The sequence below is a fragment of the Panthera tigris genome, chromosome B4 (assembly GCF_018350195.1).
Source record: "Panthera tigris isolate Pti1 chromosome B4, P.tigris_Pti1_mat1.1, whole genome shotgun sequence".
Taxonomy (NCBI): domain Eukaryota; kingdom Metazoa; phylum Chordata; class Mammalia; order Carnivora; family Felidae; genus Panthera; species Panthera tigris.
Genome location: NC_056666.1, coordinates 70,496,661 through 70,520,941, shown reverse-complemented (window position 1 = coordinate 70,520,941; position 24,281 = coordinate 70,496,661). Strand labels below are relative to the sequence as shown.

At 41.3% G+C, this 24,281-nt stretch overlaps 1 protein-coding gene across 3 annotated transcripts in view; it reads right to left on the bottom strand.

Annotated features, from left to right (window-relative positions):
• TMEM117 (transmembrane protein 117) overlaps window positions 1-23,911 on the bottom strand; it is a 483,475-nt gene extending 459,564 nt beyond the window's left edge. For 2 of the 3 annotated variants that reach the window (XM_042992135.1, XM_042992137.1), the window contains exons 1-2: window positions 23,584-23,911; window positions 12,738-13,042 (exon numbers count right to left, since the gene is read on the bottom strand). In XM_042992135.1, coding sequence (XP_042848069.1) covers window positions 12,738-13,014 — 277 coding nt within the window. In that variant the 5' untranslated portion in view covers window positions 13,015-13,042; window positions 23,584-23,911. Of the gene's footprint in view, window positions 1-12,737; window positions 13,043-23,398; window positions 23,531-23,583 lie in introns of those variants that run through there. The other variant, XM_042992136.1, reaches the window with a different exon arrangement.
• Window positions 23,912-24,281: the final 370 nt, after the last annotated feature.

Below are 24,281 nucleotides of genomic sequence, written 5' to 3'. Positions count from 1 at the left end.
TCCAAAACAGTGAACAAGTTCAGGCAAACACTAACCTTCAAAAAGGAAATTCAGTGGCATTAGGATCTTCACAATACATAATTATGAACATAAATCTGTTTTAAAGTTTATTTATTTATTTTGAGGGGGGGTGGGCAGAGAGAGAAGAGGGGGGAATCTGAAGCTGGCTAAGCAGTGAGCCCCATGTGAGGCTCAAACTCACAAACCATGAGATCATGATCTGAGCCGAAGTCTGATGCTTAACCAACTGAGCCACCCAGATGTCCCAAATCTGCTTTTTCTTAAAGTCTCTTCTGGCATTAGAAATGACCAGAATAATACATTCATTTCTTTCAGCAAACTTGGAAAAGAAGGTAAGATGATCTAATGAGAATTTAAGTTTCTAATTTTAGAAATAGATGGATACACCTTATGTTTAGTAAATGAAGGAAATGGACTCAGGGAACAGAATTCTTTTTTTGGGGGGGGGACGGGGTGGGAGGAGAGCAGCAGAGAGAGAGAAAATCCCAAATAGGCTTTGCTCTGTCAGCACAGAGCCCAACATGGGCTCCACCCCACGGACCATGAAATCATGACCTGAGCCGAAATCAAGAGTCAGACGCTCAACCAACTGAGCCACCCAGGCGCCCCGGGAACAGAATTCTTAAAATGAAGATGTTAACTTTAAAAAAAGAACAGTGTGCTTGCACTATCAGGTCTTCCTTCACAACCCTGCTTCCTTCCTTCCCCTCCAGTCCCCCTTCACTGCCACTTCTAAACCGAGCCCTGATCTCTTAAGGTCAGGTACACCCAAGTTACTGAAGCACCCTCCCCACCTCAAAGCCAGTCATTCTGCATCCATCATCCTACAACACTGTTTTGATCTTGTCACTCTTGTGATCAAAACCTTTTAAGCTCTCTGACTTCATTCATATAATCTTGGGGTGGTTTTGTTGTTGTTGTTGTTCTGTTTTGTTCACAAAAGTCTTATGCACTTTTGTAACCTAAAATTTAAAAAGGAGGGACATGCTCCATGGCTTCCAATGGTTTTCAGAATAAGTTTTAAGCTCCTGAACCTGAAATGCAAGACCCTCCACAATTTGCCCTGAAGCTTCCCTTTCCAACCTCCTGTAAACCCTAATCTGCCATGGTAGGAAAACTACCCCACTCCACTCTCCCACAAAACCAGCTGTCCTTTCCTTCCCCACAACTGTATGCCTGACATTTCTCCAGCTTGGAATGCCCTCCTCCCTCCAGTGGAATTCTCCTGGGGCCACAAGGCACAGCTCAGGTTCAGACCCAAGAATTACTGCAGAAACAGTAATGAGACCCAGACTTCTTAGGGGATGGTGAGTTCGTCATTATTAGAGGTACTCAGAGACTGGCTGAAAACATACCAAGGAAGCTCTCACCAAATCCACTCACCCTGGGATTCTAGAGTTCCCATGAACTCCTCCTATAAGGTTTTACTTGACCATTTCTATTGGGAATGACTTCTTTCCCCCTTCAGAATAGGCTCCTCATCCTGCTTACATGGCAATTATCATATGCTGACATCAGAATCCTATTACAGCTGTATTTTCCTATGTCTGTGTCTGATCTCCTTCACTCACCACAACCTTCTGAAAGATAAGTCTCGTGGCACCTGGCACCATCCCTTCAAATGATGGGTACTCAACGTGTTTATCAGTGATGATACTAAAAACATGGAGCTTTTCAAACAGGAATAAATTGGGGAAAACATAAAAGAGAAATGGGATAGGTCATGAAGCAGCAAGAAACACTGCTTTGTATTCTTTCAAGGGATGGTCAGTCAGGTGTGGCCGCAGAGGGTACACGGAAGAGGGACAGGAACACATTTATTACACTCAGTCCTAGAGAGAGTCACCGCATGCCCCAAGGGGGCCACATGGGGGAAAGAAGACATGGAGGGTCAAGGGAGCAGGCTTAACCAAGCAGGTGGGGAGCTAAGAGAGTAAGGACAGGGGACAAGTGTCTTTATTTGGGTCAGGAGTACAATAACAAAGGTCCAAGAGGATTTCATGGGTGTGTCTAAATGTCACTAGGTCACAGTGGCAGAGGGCAAGAAGGGGGACTTGTGGCAGAGGCCAGCCTTATCACACTGGTGCACCTGATCACCTGGGCAAGGTGCTCACAGCCAGTTTGTAGGAAAACACGAAGTTTAAAAATTTACAATGCAAATACTAACTTCCCTGGGCTACTGCGACTTGCTCCCTCAGGTGTCTGTGTGAATTTGCTTGTCTACTCTTAGCTGGTCTATCCATTTCAATGGGTCTGTCCTCAAGGAAATGCAAAGTATCTTAACAAGCATGGACTAGTCAAGGGAAATCTTGATGTGTAATCACATTCCTCTTGAATCCGGGAAGAAGAATAGCCCAGCGCCGAAAGGGAGATCACCGATGGCGCCAAGGACAGGCAGCCCTGTGCCGACATCTTCTGGGTCAGCAGCAATAACAGGCTTTGTCCTGGAACTGGACAACTGCTTGCAGGGTCAACAAAATGACTTTCTTCACCCAGAAGAGAGGGCTAGTCAGGCAGGAGATGGTGCCAGAAAAAAATCCCTGAACACAGACAAAGTGGAGCGAAGCCATAGGGAGTGGCCTAGCTCAACTCAGTCCTGAGGCAGACTGCTGAGTCCTGAGGCTCGCCTCAGTCCTGAGGCTCGCCTGCTGCCGGTTTGCCATCTGGGATGCCTGAAAAGGCGCCTGTCGGAATCAGAAGGCTTCAGTTTATGTTCCAATTTTACTGCTGGCTATTGCTGTGACCTTGGAGCCAGGCAAATCAACCCTGTGCATTTCTGTTTTTCCATCAACAGTAAGTCAGGGCCACAGCCATGATAAAAACACAAACCCAAACAACAGAGAATTGTTTTGAGCACCACTGATACTCAAAATCCAATACGCAGCTTAAAGGCCACTGCTGGAAATAGCGGGTTTTTCCTCTGGAGAGGCTCTGTGTCTGACTCCCTGTGAACCCCTAGGTCTTCTAATGGGCTTCCTTTCCCTCCTTCTATCCAGAATTCTGCACAGCTACCGTATCAGAACATTCTCCCACCTACCAACACTTACCCTTTGGACCTAGATCTCCCAATGAAGGCAATTATTAATATCCTTGTTAGTTCATCATACCTCCCAAGTAGCATAAGACTTTAACCCAGTGAGAGTATCTTCAAGAAATAATCCAGTGTTAGGAATTCATAAAAGAGAAAAGAAATCAAAGCAGGGAATACTTTTATTCATCAGTGTCCTCTCAAATCATACTCCTCTCCCACCTAGGATTGTTGACCCTATTATTTGAACCATAATCCATTCCTATCAAGGTGGTTTTAAATGAATCAAGTGATCAAGCACTCTTCACTTTCAACGTTACCATAGTTTAACCAGCCATCAAGTTCCACCCAGGCTACTTCTATTTCATTAATCAGTGACGTGGTTTCTCTCAGCTCCCTGTGCATGGCTCTGCGTGCTGCAATTCCATTGGATAGTTGCTTCCATAAGAAAGTTCTACCTTTACCTCCTGTATGTGGCAAACGAAAAGAGGAAGAGGAGGCAATGATTGGACATGGTAAGGAAAGGGTGCCTTGGCCTCTGATGATTCATCTATCAAGCACAATAAAAAGTATCCAGAAGGGTACCTGGTTAATAATTGCTTAATTACAGTGCTCTGAGTTAGTTTTAGTAAGTCCTTGAGGGTATCCTTTTACGGTGTTTGCATCCTCTATCCTATGAGAACTAGAGCAGCCAGGCAATCCTAGCACACTGAGAGCTGCAGCTGATTGTCCTTTAGTGCTAATGGACCGAGATGACTGTGGCTGTAAACTAACGAAGGGGTGGGAGGAAATGGCCAGAGACCCGGGATTTGCAGCCTCATCTTCCTTTCCTGCTCTATAAGGACATTAAAGCAGCGTAAGTTTTTTGTAAAGGGCTACCAAGTTCACTAACTCTCAGACACCAAATTTACCTGGGAAGAGAGTGTTCCTTGGGGATTATTTTAATGCTAAATATCAATCCTTTCCCAGCCTACCTTTCTGAGCGTTTCCTATCAAAAACTTTGCTTTTTCTTCTTCTTCTTTCATTATTTTTTGCAAGCACTGGGGTAACATTTTTCTCTCACTTGAATTCTGTGGTTACTTCTAACCAAAATTATTTTACTCCACAAAAAAGAATTACATGGTCACAACTGAGGCGTAAGAAAAATGAAGATTTTTGGCATTCGGCATACATTGGTTGAGAATGAAGGTGCTAATAAACATTTAAATATGACTATCATGAGTATCAAATTCAGTACTTTGAGAAGATAAAGCTTAAAATGATAGATACTCTAAGTAGCATTCAGCTCTGTATACAACATTTGTTCAAGTAATTCTGCCAAAATGAAGTCCCTGTTTGAGAGTACAATACTTAAAATAATCAACTGCTGACAAGCACCCTCAGAAGTAATAAATATGCACTTTCCTAATGTCTTGTCAACTATCAGGATAAACTTGAGGGTCATTTATACTACTTAGGTATTCATATCTCCAATTAACACAAAAAAGAGCATACCATACTCACACCATTACATTAAAATAATGCTTTTCCTTCCTAAACGTATCATTATAAATCTGTTTCCTCACGTTTTGATGCTCCTGTATCACCATGACTATCTTGCCCATACTTTCCGGGACATCTGAAATGTTTTCTATTTTGAAATGATAAAATCATATGCATAGCTCAAACACAAAGGAAAGAATTTCAGACTGGACTTAAAGCTAAGACAATAGAAAATAAGCATTTAGCTTTATTAAACTCATGAGATGACAGAACATTAGTGAGATACTTGGTATTTTATGGAAAACTGCTTTTTTGTTAAAAGAGAAGAAAAAATCATGGAATTTGTCTTCTCAAATTTCTGGATGTATTGAGAGCATTCTATTCAGAACTTCCTATTTGAAACTAAAACAGACCTAGGTAAAAGGAAATAGCAAACTCCTTAATATTTCACAGAATATAAACACAAGAAAAATACACTTTCAACACACATTCTTCTTTTAGAGATGTCTAGATCTCAGTCAAGCCCCTGTCTCTCTTTTTTTTAATCACTGGCTTCTAAAAACATCATGATTTCTATGCAGCTGGATGGATATCTTGGAGAATTCAAACATGTCTACAAAATGTTACTTATAGTCAAGTGTAGGTCCATTATCCAGTTTCTGTAATTCTGAAATCCCAAGACTCTGATCTTTATAACTGAATTGTTGGCAAGACATGACCAAACCTGAATTCACTCAGTAGCAAAGCCTAGTCCGAACTGATTTGAGGCTGTTTATAGTCTTTACTCACTCTACTTCATGTGAATAAGTATATAATCCAGCTATGGTTATGTCAATGTGTTTGATAGCAGAGTATGTCCTCAGCCCTGTAGGGCGAGCTCTCAACTACAGGCACATGCACTGAATTCTGAAACACATTTGGCCTCAAAGTTTAGATAAGAAATGGTGTGCCTGGATTCAGTTCAGTAAACCCATACTGTGCTGTTCTGAGCACTATTCAAGATAAATGGTCCATTGTCTGTGTTCTCATTACCTAAACTCACCATTTACTAAACTCATTATCCTCTCTAACTGGATTCTCCTACTGACTGACTTCTTCCCTTTTTTTTTTTTTAATAAAATGATCACTCCCTTAGTCACTCACCCAATCTCCTAGTTACCTGTAACTTCACTCTTACTCTCACCTCCTCATATCCCATCAACGGGTGAAGTTCCATAAGGTTCCACATGTCCCCATCTTGCTGCCCATTGTCCCAGCCCTATTCATGAGTGGCCTGAATGGCTGCAAGAGGCTCCAAAAATATTTTCCTTTTTCCCTTTCTACTCCCCTCACCTGCCCTTCTCTGATTCCCACTAGATTCTGCTTCATTCTGATTCATGAGAATCTTGTCATCGTCTCCCATCTTGTTCAAATATTTTTTTGATTCAAATACCACAATGGAAGAGATAAAAGGCACTTAAAGACCAAAGAAAGAATAGGGACTCAGCCTGCCTTTGTAACACCTCCTGCTCTTTCTTAATGCAAACTTTTCACTCCCTTCAAAATGAGCACAACTTCCTCAGTTTTTCCCAACTCTAAAAAAAAACTAAGTTGTTTTCATCTCTTCGGCTGACACCATCTACCCCATGACCTGAAATCTGTAATGAATTCTTTGCATCAGATCTGACTATTTTCATCCCACTCGTGCCTCAAACTGAACTCAGATCCCACGCTGGCAGCAAAGCTTTCTTTCACCTTCCCGGCCCACCCGCATCTCCTCTTGAATTCCCATAGCACCTACAGTCTGGACTATTCATTTGATACTTGATATGCACTTCCTTGTATTATCAGAGTAATTAATTTTTCATGCATATGTATCCTCTCTCTTTAACCAGATTTTAAATTCCTTGAGAGCAGAGACCACGTCTCATATTTTATGAATGAACAAATGAATACCCTTCTCGAGCTTACAAGAAAAAGGTAACAATGGCAAAGACAACATGTGAAAGACCAACGAACATTAATTTATTCATTCAAATTTATCAAATATTACTACGTTACAGGCATTGTGTTAGGCACTGAGGATTAAATGACAAGCAACTCGACCTAATCCCTGCCTCTGTGAGGCTTGTGGCATAGCTAGGAAACCAGACATTAATGAAACAATTATGCAAATAACTATATACGCAAATATGTATGCTTTAAAAAAGGAGCTGTGCAATATTAACAGGTTCAGAATCAGTTTCATATCCTATCCCTGTCAACTCATTCTGAGTCAGCCTGCCCTCTACCCATGTTAAGAAGAAAACTACAACTAACAGAGAGACTCTTTGTACGTTAGAAACCAGAAGGAAAAGAGGGAAGACAAATAGCAGGAGTAGTCTGTTTGAAGAGGACATTTGTCACAATCTTGATGTCCTAAGATTCATCCTTGGATCAGAAGGCAGTATTTAAACCCTGATCACTCTGCCCTCCACAGACTTACTGTCAGAGTATAAAAAAGCACAGAGCTGCTCTCATTCTTAAATGGGGTGCCTGGGTGGCTCAGTCAGTTAAGCAACCGACTTTGGCTCAGGTCATGATCTCATGGTTCGTGGGTTCGGGCCCCATGTCGGGCTTTGTGCTGACAGCTCAGAGCCTACAGCCTGCTTCGGATTCTGTGTCTCCCTCTCTCTCTGCCCCTCCCCTGCTAGTGCTCTGTCTCTCTGTGTCTCTCAAAAAATAAATAAATGTTAAAAAAAAGTTACACTCTAAACTTTTATGAAAGTTTGATTTAAGATACAAGAATGTGAAATCCATTTATGCCTTTGCCACTTCACTACTCAGTGCCTCCCGTACAAACCAATGTAAAAAGAAAATTGTTTACCCAGAACTTAGGGCAAGGAAATTCCAAAATCTAGTGCAAAGATTCCCCTGTGAAACTTGCAATGTTCATCATTTCTGGTATCCAAGCTATATAATATATCACATTTCCCCTTTCGCCCAGGCTCCAAGAAAGCTCAAAACCAACAAGGTAACAAAACTCACAAAACTAAAACACATTTAATTCTCTTCTTTTCTGTGGCCTTCATTTTCTATTCCTATTGTATTAAGCATATATGTTTTGGAAAAGCATTTCAATTCTGTCTTGGAATAAAAATGATTTCTTGAATAAGCTTATTTCTATATAATAAGCCTTATCAGAAATACAAGTCTTATCATCAGAAATCTTTGGATTTCTCTATTCATGGATTTCTCCAATGTATAATGTGTAATTCTCCAAAAGGCTAGGATGCATCACGCTTATTTTTTAAACACTGGAATCATCCACTGTTTAACAATGGAATCGTCCACTCCATTCTGTTAGAGAGTATTTCGAAAGAATTCAATTCTCATAAATCCAAATATAATACTCACCTCAACAAGATTCAATGTTAAATCTAAAGAAGCTTTTCTGAAACGTATCAATTCTCATTTCCCCTGTGCTCCTACATTATTTTCCACATTTGGGAAATTTGGGATCTGTGACCAGTCTGAAATCATAAAATTTAGTGCTGATAATGCAGGAAACCCAGCTCTCTCGTGTTATTCCAACCATACAGCAAAGGTGAGAGGTGAGCAACTTAAAATGCATTTAATCATTTGTGTCTCTGATAACATGCAATTTCCAACTTGCGTCACCATTTTTGTTTGGGACAATTCCCATTACAAATTATAAATCATGAGGAGGCTTCATGCTGTTAATTAAATAGCCACAAAATTATAATCTTTATACCTCATAAAAATAAAATTCATAACCGACAAACTACATTAAATTATGTACTCAGAGAATTATCACTCTTCCTCATGCATGCTTTAAATTGGTCATATGGTATTGTCCTCTTGGAGACTACTAACAAGAGATATTCCATAATAAAATAAGTGAGGGAAGACTCACAAGTTAATGAAATGAAAGGAACAATGAAAGGAATACTGGCATTCTATCAATATTCTTATTTGGCATTTCATAAGAGGATTAACAACAAAAAAAAACTGTTTAACTGATGGCACAAAAGAATTTGGATTATTTTGTAAACCATTCCAATTTCTGTAACAAGAATTTCTGTGCTTGCCATTACCAATCCCACTCGTCCCTACATACACACTATCATCATCATCACCACCACCTACCACAAGCTTGCATCTGCAAACTGTTAAAGGTTTAAATATGGCCTCTTAAAAAAATGGATTATGTATAAATGCTAGTTATCTGGGAACCAGGAGGGAAACACTGATCACATTCCAAGCCAATAAGAACAATGCTTGTGCTGGGTTACATTTTGGATTCTTTTCCGTAATGCTGCGTGGCTGTCAGTTCCAGAGCACCCTGCTGTACTTGCTGTTGCAAGAAGACACAAATGGGAGCTGGAGGGAAGACAATATCTGACAGGAGGGAGTCAGAGAAAGTGTCGCACAGATCATGCTTAAACTTGGGCGTAAAGGAAAAAGAGAAATCAACCAAGTTAATAAGAAGGGGATGAGCATCATGCCCACGGGCGGGGTGGAGGAGGGCGCACAGGCAAAGGCACAGAAGCATGAGAGAACGCAGCAGATTTGAGAACCTGCAGATAATTCTGTACAGTGTGGAATGTCAGGAGGCCAGATTTGAAGTCAGGCAGGGTAGATCATCAAGAGCTTCGGATATCAATCAAAGGAGTTTAGATTTTATTTTGTAGGTAATAGGAGCCATCTAGCCATTTAGAAAAATTATTCCAGTAGAAAATTTCAGAATTAACTGGAGAAGGGCAGAACTATTAGGAGCAAATGATTACCATTTTGGTTTTGTTTTTTTAATTTTTTAAATGTTTATTCCTTTTTGAGAGAGAGTGAGAGAGAGCACGAGTAGGGCAGGGGCAGAGAGAGAGGGAGACACAAAATCCAAAGCAGGTTCCAGGCTCTGAGCTGTCAGCACAGAGCCCGACATGGGGCTCAAATCCACAGACCATGAGATCATGATCTGAGCCAAAGCTGGATGCTTAACTGACTGAGCCACCCAGGTGTGCAAAAAATTACCATTTTGTGAATGAAGGAAGAAATAATGGCAGTAAAGAGAGATGCAGAAAGATAGAAGGAGAAGACAAGTTTGGAGTTCATTCAAAAATTCAATCAGGAGTCCAGTTATCTTTCCACTTATCACCAAGATGTGCCAGAGGTTATCATTGCTTCTCTAATATCCCATATAATTTCATAAGGTTTTAGTAAGAAAAAAAAAGAAATTGCCAAATAGAAGTGATAAAGCTAACTACATTAGAGAATCTTTCCTATAGTAAGCAAAAAAAAAAAAAAAAAAAAAAAAAAAATTGGGTCACATTTTCGCACTATCTCAAAATAATTTGTACTCAACATAACACCCGAAATCTAGAGTGATTTTTCAGGGCTAAAGTACTTATATCAACAGGAGAATTAAAAAGGAAGCCATTACTGTTATGTGATTTTAGTATAAAACACAAGATCTTATAACAAAATAACTTAACAAAATGTAGAAACTACAGAACCAAATGATCTTCCCTTATTATTAATACTATGACCCTGACTGTATGATTCTCAATCAATCTCAATACAGGTAGATACCTTTTCTCCAAACTGGATATTTTGTCTAAGTTTGCCTTACCTTTCTACACGGAGAAAATTTCCTGAACAAATTATAAACACACCAAGACACTGTTTGTAACAGACATCTATGGTTTTCTCTCCCAGCACTCCTCACCCATTTTTGGAAACTGACCCTCTCCCACTTACCCCCCCCCCACCCTTAACCTCTTCTATCCCTGTGAATGTTATGCATAGCACCATGCTTGTTCAATGTGTGGTCGATGGCCCAACTAACACCCCGTTCCTAGATACCCTCTCTGTCATGACCTGTCTCTGTACCTTACCTTCCTCTCATAAAGGCCACGCCCTAGCTGGAAATCACCACTAAAGACTGGCTGTACTTCTGTTACAACATGGCATCTCACCACACCCATAAACCCCTTTCCCTCTTCTTACTTCCATTTCATCTGTTCAGTTTCACCCAATCTTCCAGCTTCTGTCCACTCCTCCCAGACTATCAATCTTCCTTACCTCCTTTCCATGCCCAGCCAGACCCCTGTTAATCAAAACAATAACTTTTTTATTAGAACCTTCCATTTATTTCCCATCCTTTGTTTCCAATACAGCAAGCCTGAGCAGTCCCCACCCAGATGAATCACTCTCAAATTCTGTTCCAGGTGACTGAGCTCTCATAAAGAAAAATGCTTAGCAGTTCAGATCGATGTCATTCCAGTTCATAATGGCTAACCCCAACAGCCCTCCGTGATCATCAGTAATGCTTCTGTTTGTTCCTAGGCAGGTGATAGCTATATTCCCTAGGGTCGCTGTTCCAAACCTTAACCACTTTCTTAAACCTCCTGCATCATTCAATCATTCCACCTTTATCTTTATTTTTTTTTTTTTTTTATCTTTAGCTCTTCCTTGTTCATAGTCAAACAGAGATCATCAGGTGGTAGGCCACTTACCTCTCTACTCCCCCACCCCAATGGACCTATCAGAATATCAAACTTTATCTCTCTCATGAAAATTTCTGAGGAACTGGAGTCTCTCTTCCTGTCCCCACTAAGGCCATTATTTCTACCTGTGTCCTAAGTCACAAAGCAAAGAAGCTTTCAGAGTTGCTCTCCTCCTCTGTCTTTATCTTCACTTCAGCCTAGCTCTTTCCCCCAAAATGACAAGCAGATCAATTCATCTCACTCCTCAAAACCAGCACCACCCACCACCATGCCCAACACAATCTTTCCATGGTCCTTCTTCCATTTTTAGCTACTTCCTATCTCCTTTCATTTCCTCACCAAACTTCTTGAAACTATGTACATATATAATAAACATAAAATATGTACCTTTTATAAATGTATGTAATAGAAGCAGAGGACAATAGTTTAAGGAGTAGAGATTGCAAACAATATAGAATTAATACTATGTGTGTGTATATATCTATGTTTCAATTTGTTTTTTCCTGAAACAATTGCCATCTGTTTCTAGCCAAACTTCTAGATTAAAAATACCTACAGTGTGTCACCTATGATCTTATAATTACTAAATTCAATGTTTTATTACCAAGTTCTCTTACTAACTGGCCCAGCAGCATTTAAAACTTTCTTTTCCCAGTAACACTTATCACCTCTTTGCATAGTACATTAATTTGTTTTCTGTCTTTCTCCCTCCTACAGGATGTAAATTGTTATAAGGGCACAGTCCCTACTTTTTTGATTCACTCTCTAGAATAGTTCCTGGTATGTAATCAGTGATCAATGAGTATTTGTTGGATAAATATCACCCAACTCCTGACCAAAATCAATTAGGCAAAAGGTGGAAAACACACCCAAACTGGGTCAACATCAGGCTCTTTTCTGAGAGTTTAAACTTAGGACCAAGAGAGTCAGGCCAGTCTCTCTGAGTAGATATAAAGTGATCTTTAATGTGAACACAGAATAAAATAGATATGTTAGAGAAATTGTCACAAAGAATATCCTGATAGAATTCAAGCCCCTGGTTTCATTTATCCCAATTACCAAAATGAATTTTATCCTTGATCTTTGAGAAACAGCTCAGTACCCTTATAGTAAATTACCTTTTTTTTAGCTTGAACTATTTTAGTGTTTTTTTCTTTGTCTATTGCTTACTATCAAAGGATTCTGTGCTAATCTACTGTTCTGTGGTTGAATAGGCTCAAAAATAAACATCCTCAAGCCAATGTTCAAAATAAAAACAAAAAAGGAAAGAAAAATGGTAAAAAAGTTAGAGTTGCCATTCTTATTCTCAGAATGAATAATATATGTAAATATATGAGCAATGGTTAAGTTACTTTAATGAACACATGGTATGACATGAAGGCAAACTCTTCATGATAACATACTTAGGTACTGTTTATGGGAAAAGAGCTATTTTCATGTCTTCTCTAAAAAGATTACACACACATTAATTTAGGCTCTAAAGCCATTCTTTGAAATTAAGTTTAGGACTAATTTTACCTCATGTTAATTTTCCTGAGGCCACAGGAAAGTACACCATTGGGCAAAGAGCAGCAGAAGAACCTAGCTCCAACAGCTCACAGCAAATTAAGGCTAGAGGGAAAACTAAAATGCATCCTAAACTGGCATTTAGAAATAACAGGGCTCTATCTTGAAGAATAGAATTCAGTCATTATCAACCTCACATTTCACGGGTACTTACCAAACAAACGCTGATGGAACAGAAATTTGCCAGCTATTAGTCCTATGAGAATGGCAAGTAGCCATAGAAGCACCTTCAGGATCCTCCAGCCAACTCCTCTAGGGTATTTATTCGTTACAAATGAAAAACAGTTTCCAACAACAATAACATTGGCTTCTGTTTGGCTATGAGAAACTGGGTCCTCGGCAAATATTAAGAAGTTAAAGAAGATCACCAAGTAAGCCACGATCAAGCGAGACCAGGGATGCTGGAAATAATAACGAAAGTCTTTACCCATCCTTCAAAACTTCAATTCCGTTGTTTACCTGTGTAAGAAAAGATACATAGGGTTAGAGCAGGAGAACAAATAGTCTCTCTTCCTATTATCTGTTCTGATTCGTAACAGCTCGATAAACAGGTATTTAGAAAAGATGCTACCAGGGGCTCCTGGGTGGCTCAGTGGGTTAAACGTGCAACTCCTGATTTCGGCTCAGGTCGTGATCTCACAGTTAATGAGATCAAGCCCCGCATCGGGCTCTGTGCTGACAGTAGAGCCGGCTTCAGATTCTGTGTCTCCCTCTATCTCTGCCCTCCCCAGCTTGCTCTGTCACTCTCTCTCTTTCTCTGTCAAAAAATAAATAAACATTTAAAAAAAAAATTTTTTTAAAGATGCTACCTAGTCCTCTCATGATCCCAAGTCATGTCTGAGATTGAGGAAAGTAAATATTGTCCCTTCGCTGCCATCTAATCATACCTCTGACCACATGGGGGATGTGGAAAAGAAGGAGAATGAAACAGCAGGGGGAGAAGGGACATGAGAGGGCAGAAGAAGATTGTCTAAAATCGGGGCGGGGTGATGACTGAGATGACCTGTAGAGGTCACCTCAGGAGGAAATGCAGGGCAAAAACACAACACAATGCTTTTCCTCTTTTAGATTACTATTTTTAGGTTACAATCATAATATAGAGTCATTTAAAAAATGAAAGCAATGTAGAAGCAAACTGAGCACATAGGAGCAAAAAATAAACATCTTCCTCTGCCCCAATCCCTCTCCTCAGCATGATCCCTTAATAATCTGTACTCTCAGACCTTTTCCTATATGTTGTGTATGGACTTTTATACAAAGGTTCATAGACTAGTTGCCAAATAATTTCAACACAGAATAAGTCTTATGAAATAGTTGAGTCTATAGTATAGTAGTGAGTTACATGCAGGAGGGACTGGATAGTTCTGCTTGTGGGAAGTGAGGAAAAAGGGGAAGACTGCACAGAGGACATACTCAAGTTCAGGGCTGAAGGATTAGTAGGAATTTTTCCCCAGTGGAGAAGGCAAGAATGCTCAATCTAGGCATTTGGAAAGGCACAGAGGCATTGCAAAATACATACTATGCCTCTATCTGTGGGTCCTAACCTCGAGGTGCATTGAGAGTAAAGAGCTTTCTTAAAACTCTTTTGTGCAGACCCCACTTCCAAAATCTTGCTCACCTCCTCCTTTCTCTTTGGGAGGCAGCCTGCCTATAAAGAACACAAGCCTGCATTAGATTCACCAAGGCTGTGACTGGTTGTTATTAAGTCTATCCAATTGTGGGATACAGTTTTGGTGAACCCATTTGGTGCTCAGACTAAGCTATATCTCTATGATTTCAGCAACAAAGCTGAATAAAAGCTGAGATCAAAACATAACAATAAAACTGAATAAAAGCTGAGATCAAAACATAACAATAAAGGTAGTAATGTCACTGAAATCTGCCAATTCTTTTCTCTCCTTTCTCAATTGTTTAGAACTGGGAGAAAAAAAAGGACCCTTACAAAGCCTACAGCATATGACATCCAGGCTCTGTGTTGGATGTCTACATGCATCATTAAATTATTTTTATCATAACAACCTTCTGAAATACTGTCATTATCATTCCCATCACCTCATTTTACAGGGAGGGAACTGAGGCTCACACAGATTATGTAACTGGCCCAAAGTCAGCCAGCAGAGCTCTTATCTGAGCCTCTGAAGTCAACTGTAGAGCCAAATCACCCAGTCAGTTCCAGGCATTTCCCCTGCCTTAGAAAGACACAGGGCCCAGCCCCAGGGATGTCATCCCTTGAATGCTTTCTGGAGACACATTCTTCTCCAGAGATGATTATATTAACTCTATAGAGTATACTTCTATACCCAGGCAAAAAATACATACGTGGAAGAATCCTTCACAAATCCTGAGCACTTTGGTAAATTGATAAATTTCCCATTGACAAATATTCTCATTTCCACATGACTAAAAGCACAAAGATCAAGCCACAAGCCTGAAGTAACTCTAAGTCAATGGAAGACCTGAGAATAGAATCCCAGGCTCCCAAGTCCTGTCCAACACTCTGGGGTGATGGATATCAATCAAACCCACAATCTAAGTTAATGAAGACTTGTCTTAACTATTTCAGAAAAGCAATGTAAACACACAAAAGGACTGGAAATATAACTCAGCAAAACAGATAGTCTCTGTGCCTTCTAAGCAATTTCAGGTCCCTCGTGATCTTTGTGAATACTCTGAAATGTCTGTTCCCAGGGGCTGCGGCTCAGACAACTTAGAAATGGCGACTGCACAAGGATTTTTTTTTCTTTTTATGTTTATTTTTGAGACAGCATGAGCAGGGAAGGGACAGAGAGAGAGGGAGACACAGAATCCCAAGCAGACTCTGGGCTCCGAGCTGCCAGCACAGAGTCCGACCCAGGGCTCAAATTCACAAACTGCAAGATCATGACCTGAGTGGAAGTAGGATGCTTAACCGACTGAGCTACCCAGGCACCCCAAGATTTTTTTTTCTAATGTGAGGTTCATCACCCAGTAAGTATAGCAGTAGTTGGTTATCACATGAAAGAGAGCAAAGCGGTGAAGAACAAAAATGAGCATCATGCATTTTCATGATATTCAGTATGCAAGGATGCCAGAATGAGTTGTCAATTCAATTTCATGCAATGTTTTTAGAAATGTCCAAAGACCACTATCACGAGAGACTACATAGAAATCATCTCAAGGCCAATGAGTCTTGAAGCAGGACTCACTCCTACATGCCCATCAGAACAGGGCATGAGTAACATCTATGAAGTTAAACAGGTTTCTAGGTTCCTTCTCTTACCAGTGTAGAATTCTCCTGTAGTTGCCCCATCACCTCCTTTCCCCCCACCCACATACAAGCAAGGCAGCAGGATTCAGAACACTGAATACATAGGATCTTGATTGTTTTTTGAATAAATGCTTTGTGAAGGGTTAGCATATACTTATTTTATCGTTGTTGTTTTTAACTTTAGAATCTTGTTTAGTGAGCTATGTAATGTCCACGTGCCCAAACTGAATTAGAACATTCAAAAAAGTTGGGAGACAGCTGTTCCTCTCCAGTATTTATATTATTTCAAGACAGAGAACTGTAGAGTTGAGCAACAATCCTGTACTTGTTGATCTGAACTCCCACAGGCATGCTATGAATGGTACCATCACCCCCAGGTTACACGTAAACAAAGATCAGAGTGGTTGCTGCCTATCCACATCCAGGAAGTGGAAGAGCCAGCATCTGAATCCAAATCCATTCCTAGCCCTTGATCTAATATATCATAAAGCTGGAAGTGTTTCTTCCAATAAATATTTCCCATCAGGTCTGCAGGCTAGTCTTTATTTCCACAAACAGATTCAGTGACTCACAGACCAGCTGAATTACTGGTCTATTTTATGCTAAACATGGCTGATATTTATTCTTGTTTCATATGCCAAAGCTGAAGTGAGGTCTTCCAGGGGGTCCCAAATTTCAAAACCTACATAATAACTTGAATGAAACTTCTACTTATCCCTACTTCCTGACTTCATCCACAAGGTCACCCAAAGCTTGCCTAGTCATCTCAGCCCTAGGTACCAGGTATGCAAAGCACCAAAACTGTTTTCACTTCTGTAGTTCACATAAAGCAATATTATCATTCAGTGACTCTAATGCTAATAATCCAGGATTGAAATGATTCAAACTGACTATGCTACACAGTATTCATAGTCTACAAACCCTTTTAATTTCTTTAAATTCAATTCTGCCAACAAAGCTGAGCTTTTATCTTAAATAAATGTGATCTATCTTAGGTCTTAGTATATTATAGTAAAATTATTGATTTATGTGTTTGTCTCCCTCACTGGGTCATAAGATCCTCAGTGAAGGGCTGTTCACTTCCAGGGCACAGCACGGGGACGGGCTCAAAGTGGGCAATCGATGGACATCTACTAGATGGGGAGGGGTGAGCAGTACACTTAGAAAGAAAAGCCTCCTTATTCTTCAGGCAAGATGAGGAGACACAGCAACCCGCCATTACCTTTCACTAACAAAAAAAAGGAGAAAAAAAGCACTGGAACCCCAAAATTGCCACGCTGATTCACCACTGATCCCACCCAACGACATCTCATTTTACACAGGTTCTGCATTATCATCATTATCACTAGGGCTAACATTGAGTACTTAACCATATACCAGGACACTATGCTAATGAGCTTTACAAATTTTATTTAAATTGCACAGCAGCCCAATGAAGAAAATACTCTTATTTTTACAAATTTGAACCTGAGACCTACGAATTTGTAATTTGTACCAGATAACAAAATGGGTCTGGGCCAAAACCAGGATACAAATCCAAGCCACTTGTCGTTAACGCTCTACACCAAGCCTTCCCACGTAAAGGAAAAAATTCCAAAATCTTACCCATTACGTGTTGGTTAGGAAGTTTCTGATAATGAATCTGTGTGATATAAAAGATTCAAAATACTTCTAGGATGAATGAGTCTACTCATACTATTCCAGCGGACCTGGCTAGCATGATCAGAAAGAATCGGGGTCACGTAACTGACTACAGGATTGCTTGAATTTTGTTCTTCTCTGAGCATCAAGTGTAAGTAGTTGAGTTGATCTGCTTGTTCTTTTGCAATGCATCGCTGATGCTCATTCTGTGATTTGCCAACTATGCCTAAAAAGAACACATCTCTGAGAGCTAGATTAATCCACACCATTCACTTCCCTCTTGTAAGTAATGACATGATTAGGCAGATGTCACTACCAATATCTTGGAAGCCTCTGCTTTTCCACGTTATAGCAGTGATTGAAGAAGTTGGTTGGCTACAGGCTGGACCTTTACACTCTGATAATCCATAGGCCTCCAGTCATGGTTTCCAGCTCTAGATGGACTAATATTTATCATAGATATTAGGAATCCTATACATCTTACTACAAGTATTGTATTTCGGCTAATCTAAAGGCAAAGAATGGAGAGGTATTCAAAGGAAAAATGGGAAAGAGGTAAGGATACTCAAGTTGGGAGGGCACTGAACAAAGGCAGAGAAGAGACTTTCTTCTTCATCTGTAGGAGGTGCATCTGGAGTTCTGTGTGGCTGGAGCACAGAGTGCTTGAGGGCATCTTGTGAGAGGCAAGGATAATTTGGGGCCAATTCAAGGAACATAAGCAAAAGTGTTGTTGTGTATTTTACTGAATAGAGACCAGAGAATGAAAAGTTTCAGAACTGAAAAGTGATATAACTGACTAGAGCAGAATTTGGGAGAGAATTCTCTGTCAGCTTAGATCATGAAAACTTGGTATGAGGCATAATGAAAGTGGGGAAAATAAGTTTATAGGCAACTTCAACAGTTTAAGTAAAAGATAATCAGGTCGTGGACTACAACAAAATAGATCCGCCAAGAATCGTTGTAATAATCTGACTGAACCAGAGTACCCTGCCTCCATCACTTATTAGAGTCTTTACGAATAAAGGAAAACACTGAAGGAGGGTGAATTTCATTTTTCTCAGAAGGGACCCTGGCTCAGGCAACAGTTCTTGCATAATAACAAGTCTGATTAAGATGGAGTATACCCTTGGGGTGCCTGGCAGGGGCACCTGGGTGGCTCAGTCGGTTAAGCGTCCGACTTTGGCTCAGTTCATGATCTCGCTGTTCATGAGTTCCAGCCCAGTGTCAGGCTCTGTGCTGACAGCTCAGAGCCTGAAGCCTGCTTCAGATTCTCCCTCTCTCTCTGTCCCTCCCCTGCTCATGCACTCTCTCTCTCTCTCTCTCTCTCTCTCTCTCAAAAATAAACATTAAAAAATTTTTTTTAAAAAGATGGAGTTTACCCTTACATTTTTAAAAATTGGGGCGCCTGGGTAGCTTACTCAATTGGGCATCTGACTTCAACACAGGTCATGATCTCACGGTTTGTGAGTTCGAGCCCCGAGTCAGGCTCTGTGCTGACAACTCAGAGCCTGGAGCCTGCTTCAGATTCTGCGTCTCCCTCTCTCCCTCTACCCGTCCCCTGCTTGTACTCAGCTTCTCTCTGTCTCTCAAAAACAAATAAACATTATTTTATTAAAAAAAATTTTTTTTTAATTTACGGATGCATCTGGAAAAGTCCTTGATGAATTAATGCTCTACAAAAGACACTACTGGCCAGGTAGAGTACACTGAGTGCACAGCCCTGCGAATACAGGTCTCAGCATCTAGTAACACCTAACCAGGTAACATGCACAGGGCACTTCCATTGTGAAGGGCACCGGTCTAAAACAAAAAAAGAATCTCTCCAAGTTTTTTGAAGCTCCTTAGCATTTATGTCTGAAAATTCACCTGGAACCTCTCTTAGCTCTTATTAAAGGGCTTTGAAAAGATGACTGTGCCAAGAGTATAAACTGTAGCCCGGCACCTTGAATCCAATCTCTTGAAAAATAATTTTTAAAAAGACTTCCAGTACTTTACTTTTTGTGGTATGCACTTTGTGACACATACAGCTGTACTTTGGGCCATTCTTGGCTGTATTAGTACAAGACAAAGGTAAAGGCTACAAGACAAAGAAGAGCCTCCTTTCTTCAATTACCCTAGTTCTAGCATAGTATTTAAAGTTCTTTGCAGTTCACAGAACACTGTTTACAATCATTTCATTTAATCCCTAGGATAATTGCTTTTAAAATTCTATGTCCAGGGGAGCCTAGGTGGCTCAGTTGGTTAAGTCCCCGACTTCATTCAGGTCATGACCTCACAGTTTGTGAGTTCAAGCCCGGCATCGGGCTCTGTGCTGACAACTCAAAGCCTGGAGCCTGCTTTGGATTCTGTGTCTCCCTCCCTCCTTGCCCCTCCCCTGCTCACACTCTGTCTTTCTCTCTCTCTCAAAAATAAATGAGCATTAAGAAAATAATAAAATAAAATAAAATAAAATAAAATAAAATAAAATAAAATAAAATTCTACCTCCAAAAGGCAGACACAGTTTAAAATTGTTTAATATTTTTTCCTTAAAAGATAAATAAGGATAGCAGCCTATATTTATATCACATTTTACCTTTTAGTGTTTTTAATGGGCAAAACCACACCATTAGAATGACACTAGAATGATTCAAAGGAATCAGGAGCATGAGTTTTTCAAAGGGCGGCCTGATGTGCTGGGAGGAATATGGTCCAGTTCTAACTGCTACTTACTAGCTCTGTGACCTTGGGCAAATCCCTAACCTCTTGGAGATTCCACTTCTTCGCCAGTAAAATCCCAGTAAAAGTACTTCACTCAGAGCACTGTAGTGAAGACCTAAGGAGATTTCATTTGTAAAGTGCCTCGTCATTTCCAGCCACTTCCTACCCTGAAGGCCACTGTTAAAATACAAACGAGTCTTGGTCATTCCCACTAATAATGAGCATGATGGTAATAGCACCTACACATTACACTTACGGAGTGATTTTTCATGTTATTCTCACCATTAAAGTATTTTTAATGCAACTGTACAAGGTGAAGGATGAATGCTATCCTTACTGTGCAAATATTGAAGTTGAGGCTCAGAAAGCTTAAGCTACTTGTCCAAAATCGTATTTAGAAAGTGTTAATTCCATGATAACATTCATCATTCATTTGTTCAACATTTTACCAGTTGCTTATTTGTGCCAGGCACTGGCCTACCCATCAGGGTTGCTAACAGATGATACTCCTGTTGTTTTGCATCTTACAGTCTCACTGAGGGAAACAGACGTTAAACAGAAAAAATAGATACATAATATTTTAAAAAGCTGTAAGGTGATGGAGGAAGTTACTGGGGAATGTCAGCAGGGAGGGAAATTAAAGCAGGCATCACTATACGGTGACATTTGGACAGAACCTCAAGGAAGGAAGGGAAGCAAGCAGGTATCTGGGAAAGAGGGACCCAGACACAGAGAACAAAACATTGCAAAAATCTGTGATGAGTGAATGATCAGCACATTTAAGGAAGAGCAAAAAAGCTAGCGTGACTGGATAGAGTGTGGATGCAGGGGAGTGTGAAAGGAGATGGAGCCTGCAAGGTAGCATCCGATTGTGAGGTGGCCTTTAGTGATCTGGCCTTGAGGCCGTCCAATGCGTGTGGGCTTTCCCTTGTGTGATTCGGGAAACAGGAGACTGAGTGACACATGTGAGTTACATGCCAGAAGGGCCACATTTCTGTCTGGTGGCTGGAAATGTATGAACTTCTAGACATTTAAACGGAAGAGCTGACGACAGTTACGTGATGGATTGGATGTGGACAGGGCCTGGCAAAACCCAGACTGGAACTGCCATTTGCTGAGAGGAACACCACCGAAGCAGACATGGACAGCACAATAATCATTAACATTTCTTAGTGCTTTTTATATGTTAGGCAAGTACTTCTCATTCAGTACCTCAATTAGTCCTTATACCAGCCCTTTGGCTTTACCAATAAAGGAGTGGAGACTCAGAAAGGTTATAATCTGCCCAAGGTCATATAGGTACCAACCAGTGGAAACAGGAGAAGTACCTCTATGACCCCAAAGTCAATATTCTCAATAACTACTATGCTCCCTACACCGAGAAGTTCCAATGGGAAGGAAGCAGGGGCACTAGGAACCATTAAGTACTAGGTGATAACTTGTACCTAGTAGGCATTCAACAAATATTTGCTATTGAATTAATAAATGAAAAAAAATTTTATGTATCATGATGGGATAATGAACCAGCCTTGAGTAAGAAAAAAAAAAAAAAAAAAAAAAAAAAAAAAAAAAAAAAAACCAACAACACTGAAGATTCCATTCCAGAGAGAACAAACTCTGGATAAGGGGATATTCAAGTCTATAAAAGGACACACGGCAGAAAAATGGAGAAACCAAATATACATTTGCCTGGACCAGCCCTAAGGTCTTGGTATATTATCCTGAAACGTTAGATGAAAGGCAGGAATGAGGAGATTACATATAGCATTCTACATAATGTGAATGCTTGACACAGGTTTTAAAAACACAAATCGCAATAATAACAGAACTAAGTTGGAACTTCTTGCTTTTGGTCCAATACCAGAGACCACACAGCCTTTTAAATAAAAAGCAACCTTTTAAGTCAATCAATGAAACCACCCTAAGTGACTTTTACATACATACCAGGATGGTATTTGTAGTACCCTTGCTAATTTAGAGGATCATATCCATAAATCCCTTCCTAGACTTTCTCTTCATATTGTTTTCAAACTTTAAGTGATTTTCTTTCCTTGTTCTTATCCTGCAGTCTTTGGGATAACAAAGTTCTAAACCATGCAAGTTTTTAAAACAGAGAAGCTGAAGCAAAGTAGGTCTGGAGTTCTCTCTAATTAACTTTTCATTAAAATGGCAAAGTATTTATGAACACTTTCATGTCATAAAGTTGAAACATATTCACCATTTAATTCTTTAAAAATGCTTAGACCTCTTTTTAGCGATATCTGTTTATGATAAAGAATCTAAACAAACACCAAAGAAAATAATAGTTCAAGAATAAAGTAAAATTCATTCATATCTGAAATTATTTTTTAAATAGCTGGCAGTTTAAAGAAGCACATTAAATAAAATAGACAAGTATTGGTTTCTGAGCAAAGGATCAAATGGAGGTGGAATGGGAGTGGGTATAAACACCCAAGTTAAAATTTCAAAATCCATAATTGCTTTTAAACTACATAGATGGGGGGGGGGGGGTGTTAGGAAGTGTAGGCATGGTAAAAAATTAAAAACTTTACAACAAAAATAGTTTTTACAGAGATTCTACTCTTCTTTATATTCAATAAATTGTAAGGAATGTTTTCTGAAGACAAAACTAAACCCTGAAATCTTCCTAGAAGTCCCTTCTATGGATTTCAAACAGTATGTCATTTATAATGAGGGGTAAATATATTTGTTCAACATACCCTTTTTTTTGGTTCATTAGACACACAAATACTAAAACAAGCATGTGATGTTTACTACCCTCTCTCACACCCATACACAGAGTTCATTGTTCCACAGAGGGTAGAATGAATAATGGTAGCCCAAGTGTTACCACATGGAACCACCACACTTGTGGGCCTATGGCATTTTCAAAAACAGGAATCGCCAGATAGCTTTCTTTAGCCACAATAAAGTTAGTAAACACTCAAGTTTTGTTTTTTTGTTTTGCTTTTATGGAGAACGCCCCAAAACAGCAACCTGTTAATTTAATTAACAAACAATACGTAGTGCTTCTCCAGCGCTCCCGTGCTAGTAATCAGCGAAGCGAGGAAAGTTCAAGGTCTGTCCTGGTAACCCTGGGAGCCCCGGAGTTCCAGGGTTCCTCACCGACAGCCTTCCACCTAGGAGTCTCGACCGCCCTTTCGCAAAAGGACCGGTGCATCCGTTACCGCCTCTTCCCACCCCCCACCCCCCACGCTTGACACTTTACCCTGCCTCCTGGCGTGCCATCCTCGGGAACCGAGGAAACGCGCCGGGGGAACTGGGGGACGGGGGGCCGCGGCCGCTTCCGCATTCGCGGGCAGGGACGAGGGGGCGGCCGGGCTAGCAGGGCTCCGCTGCGGCCGGCCCGAGCGGCGGGGGAGGCGCGCCCAGCGCCCGGGCCCGCGTACTCACCGGCTGGGGCCGCGCGGGCGCGGGGTGTCTGCAACACCGGAGAGCCGGGCGAGCACAGACCTCCGCCGCGCCGGCGGCCTCGCTGGGAAGAGCGGCGAGACGGCCCGCCGGCGTCGCTGCCGCCGCTGCTGTCACCGAGCTATAAATACCGGCTCGGCCCACACTCGCCGCCGCCTACGCCGGGCGCCCTCCGCAAAGTCCGCCGGCCGCGGGCCGGGCAGCCGGGGCGCAAGGGCGACGGCGACGGCGCCGCGCAGGTGACCGCGATGGCTCCAGCTGTTCGGCAGCCTCCGCAGCTGGAGGCATGGCCTCCCGCCGCCGCCGCCCCCGCCCTCCCGCTCCCCTCCCGCTCCCCTCCCGCCTGCGCCGCGGGCCGACTCCAGCCCGCGGGCCGCGCGCGCCGCGCCGAGCCCGCCCCGGCCGGGCCCGCCTCTGCAGAGCAGGAGGCTGCAGACCCAGGACCACTTGGGAAGCGGCGGAGGCGGGGGCGGGGTGGGAGTGGGGGTGGAGTGGGGGGGGGGCGGTTGGCTTCAGCCTAGCGTGTCAGCAGCAGTCCCTTCGTCCTGGGGGAATCCGCAGACTTCTTGCAAAATCCACCATCCTGCAGGGAACCAATGAGATTCCCAGGTGGAATAGCCTCAAAGAAGTGCAAACTTTCTAATGCAGTCTCAGGTCATATAGAGCATCCTTTCTGCTTT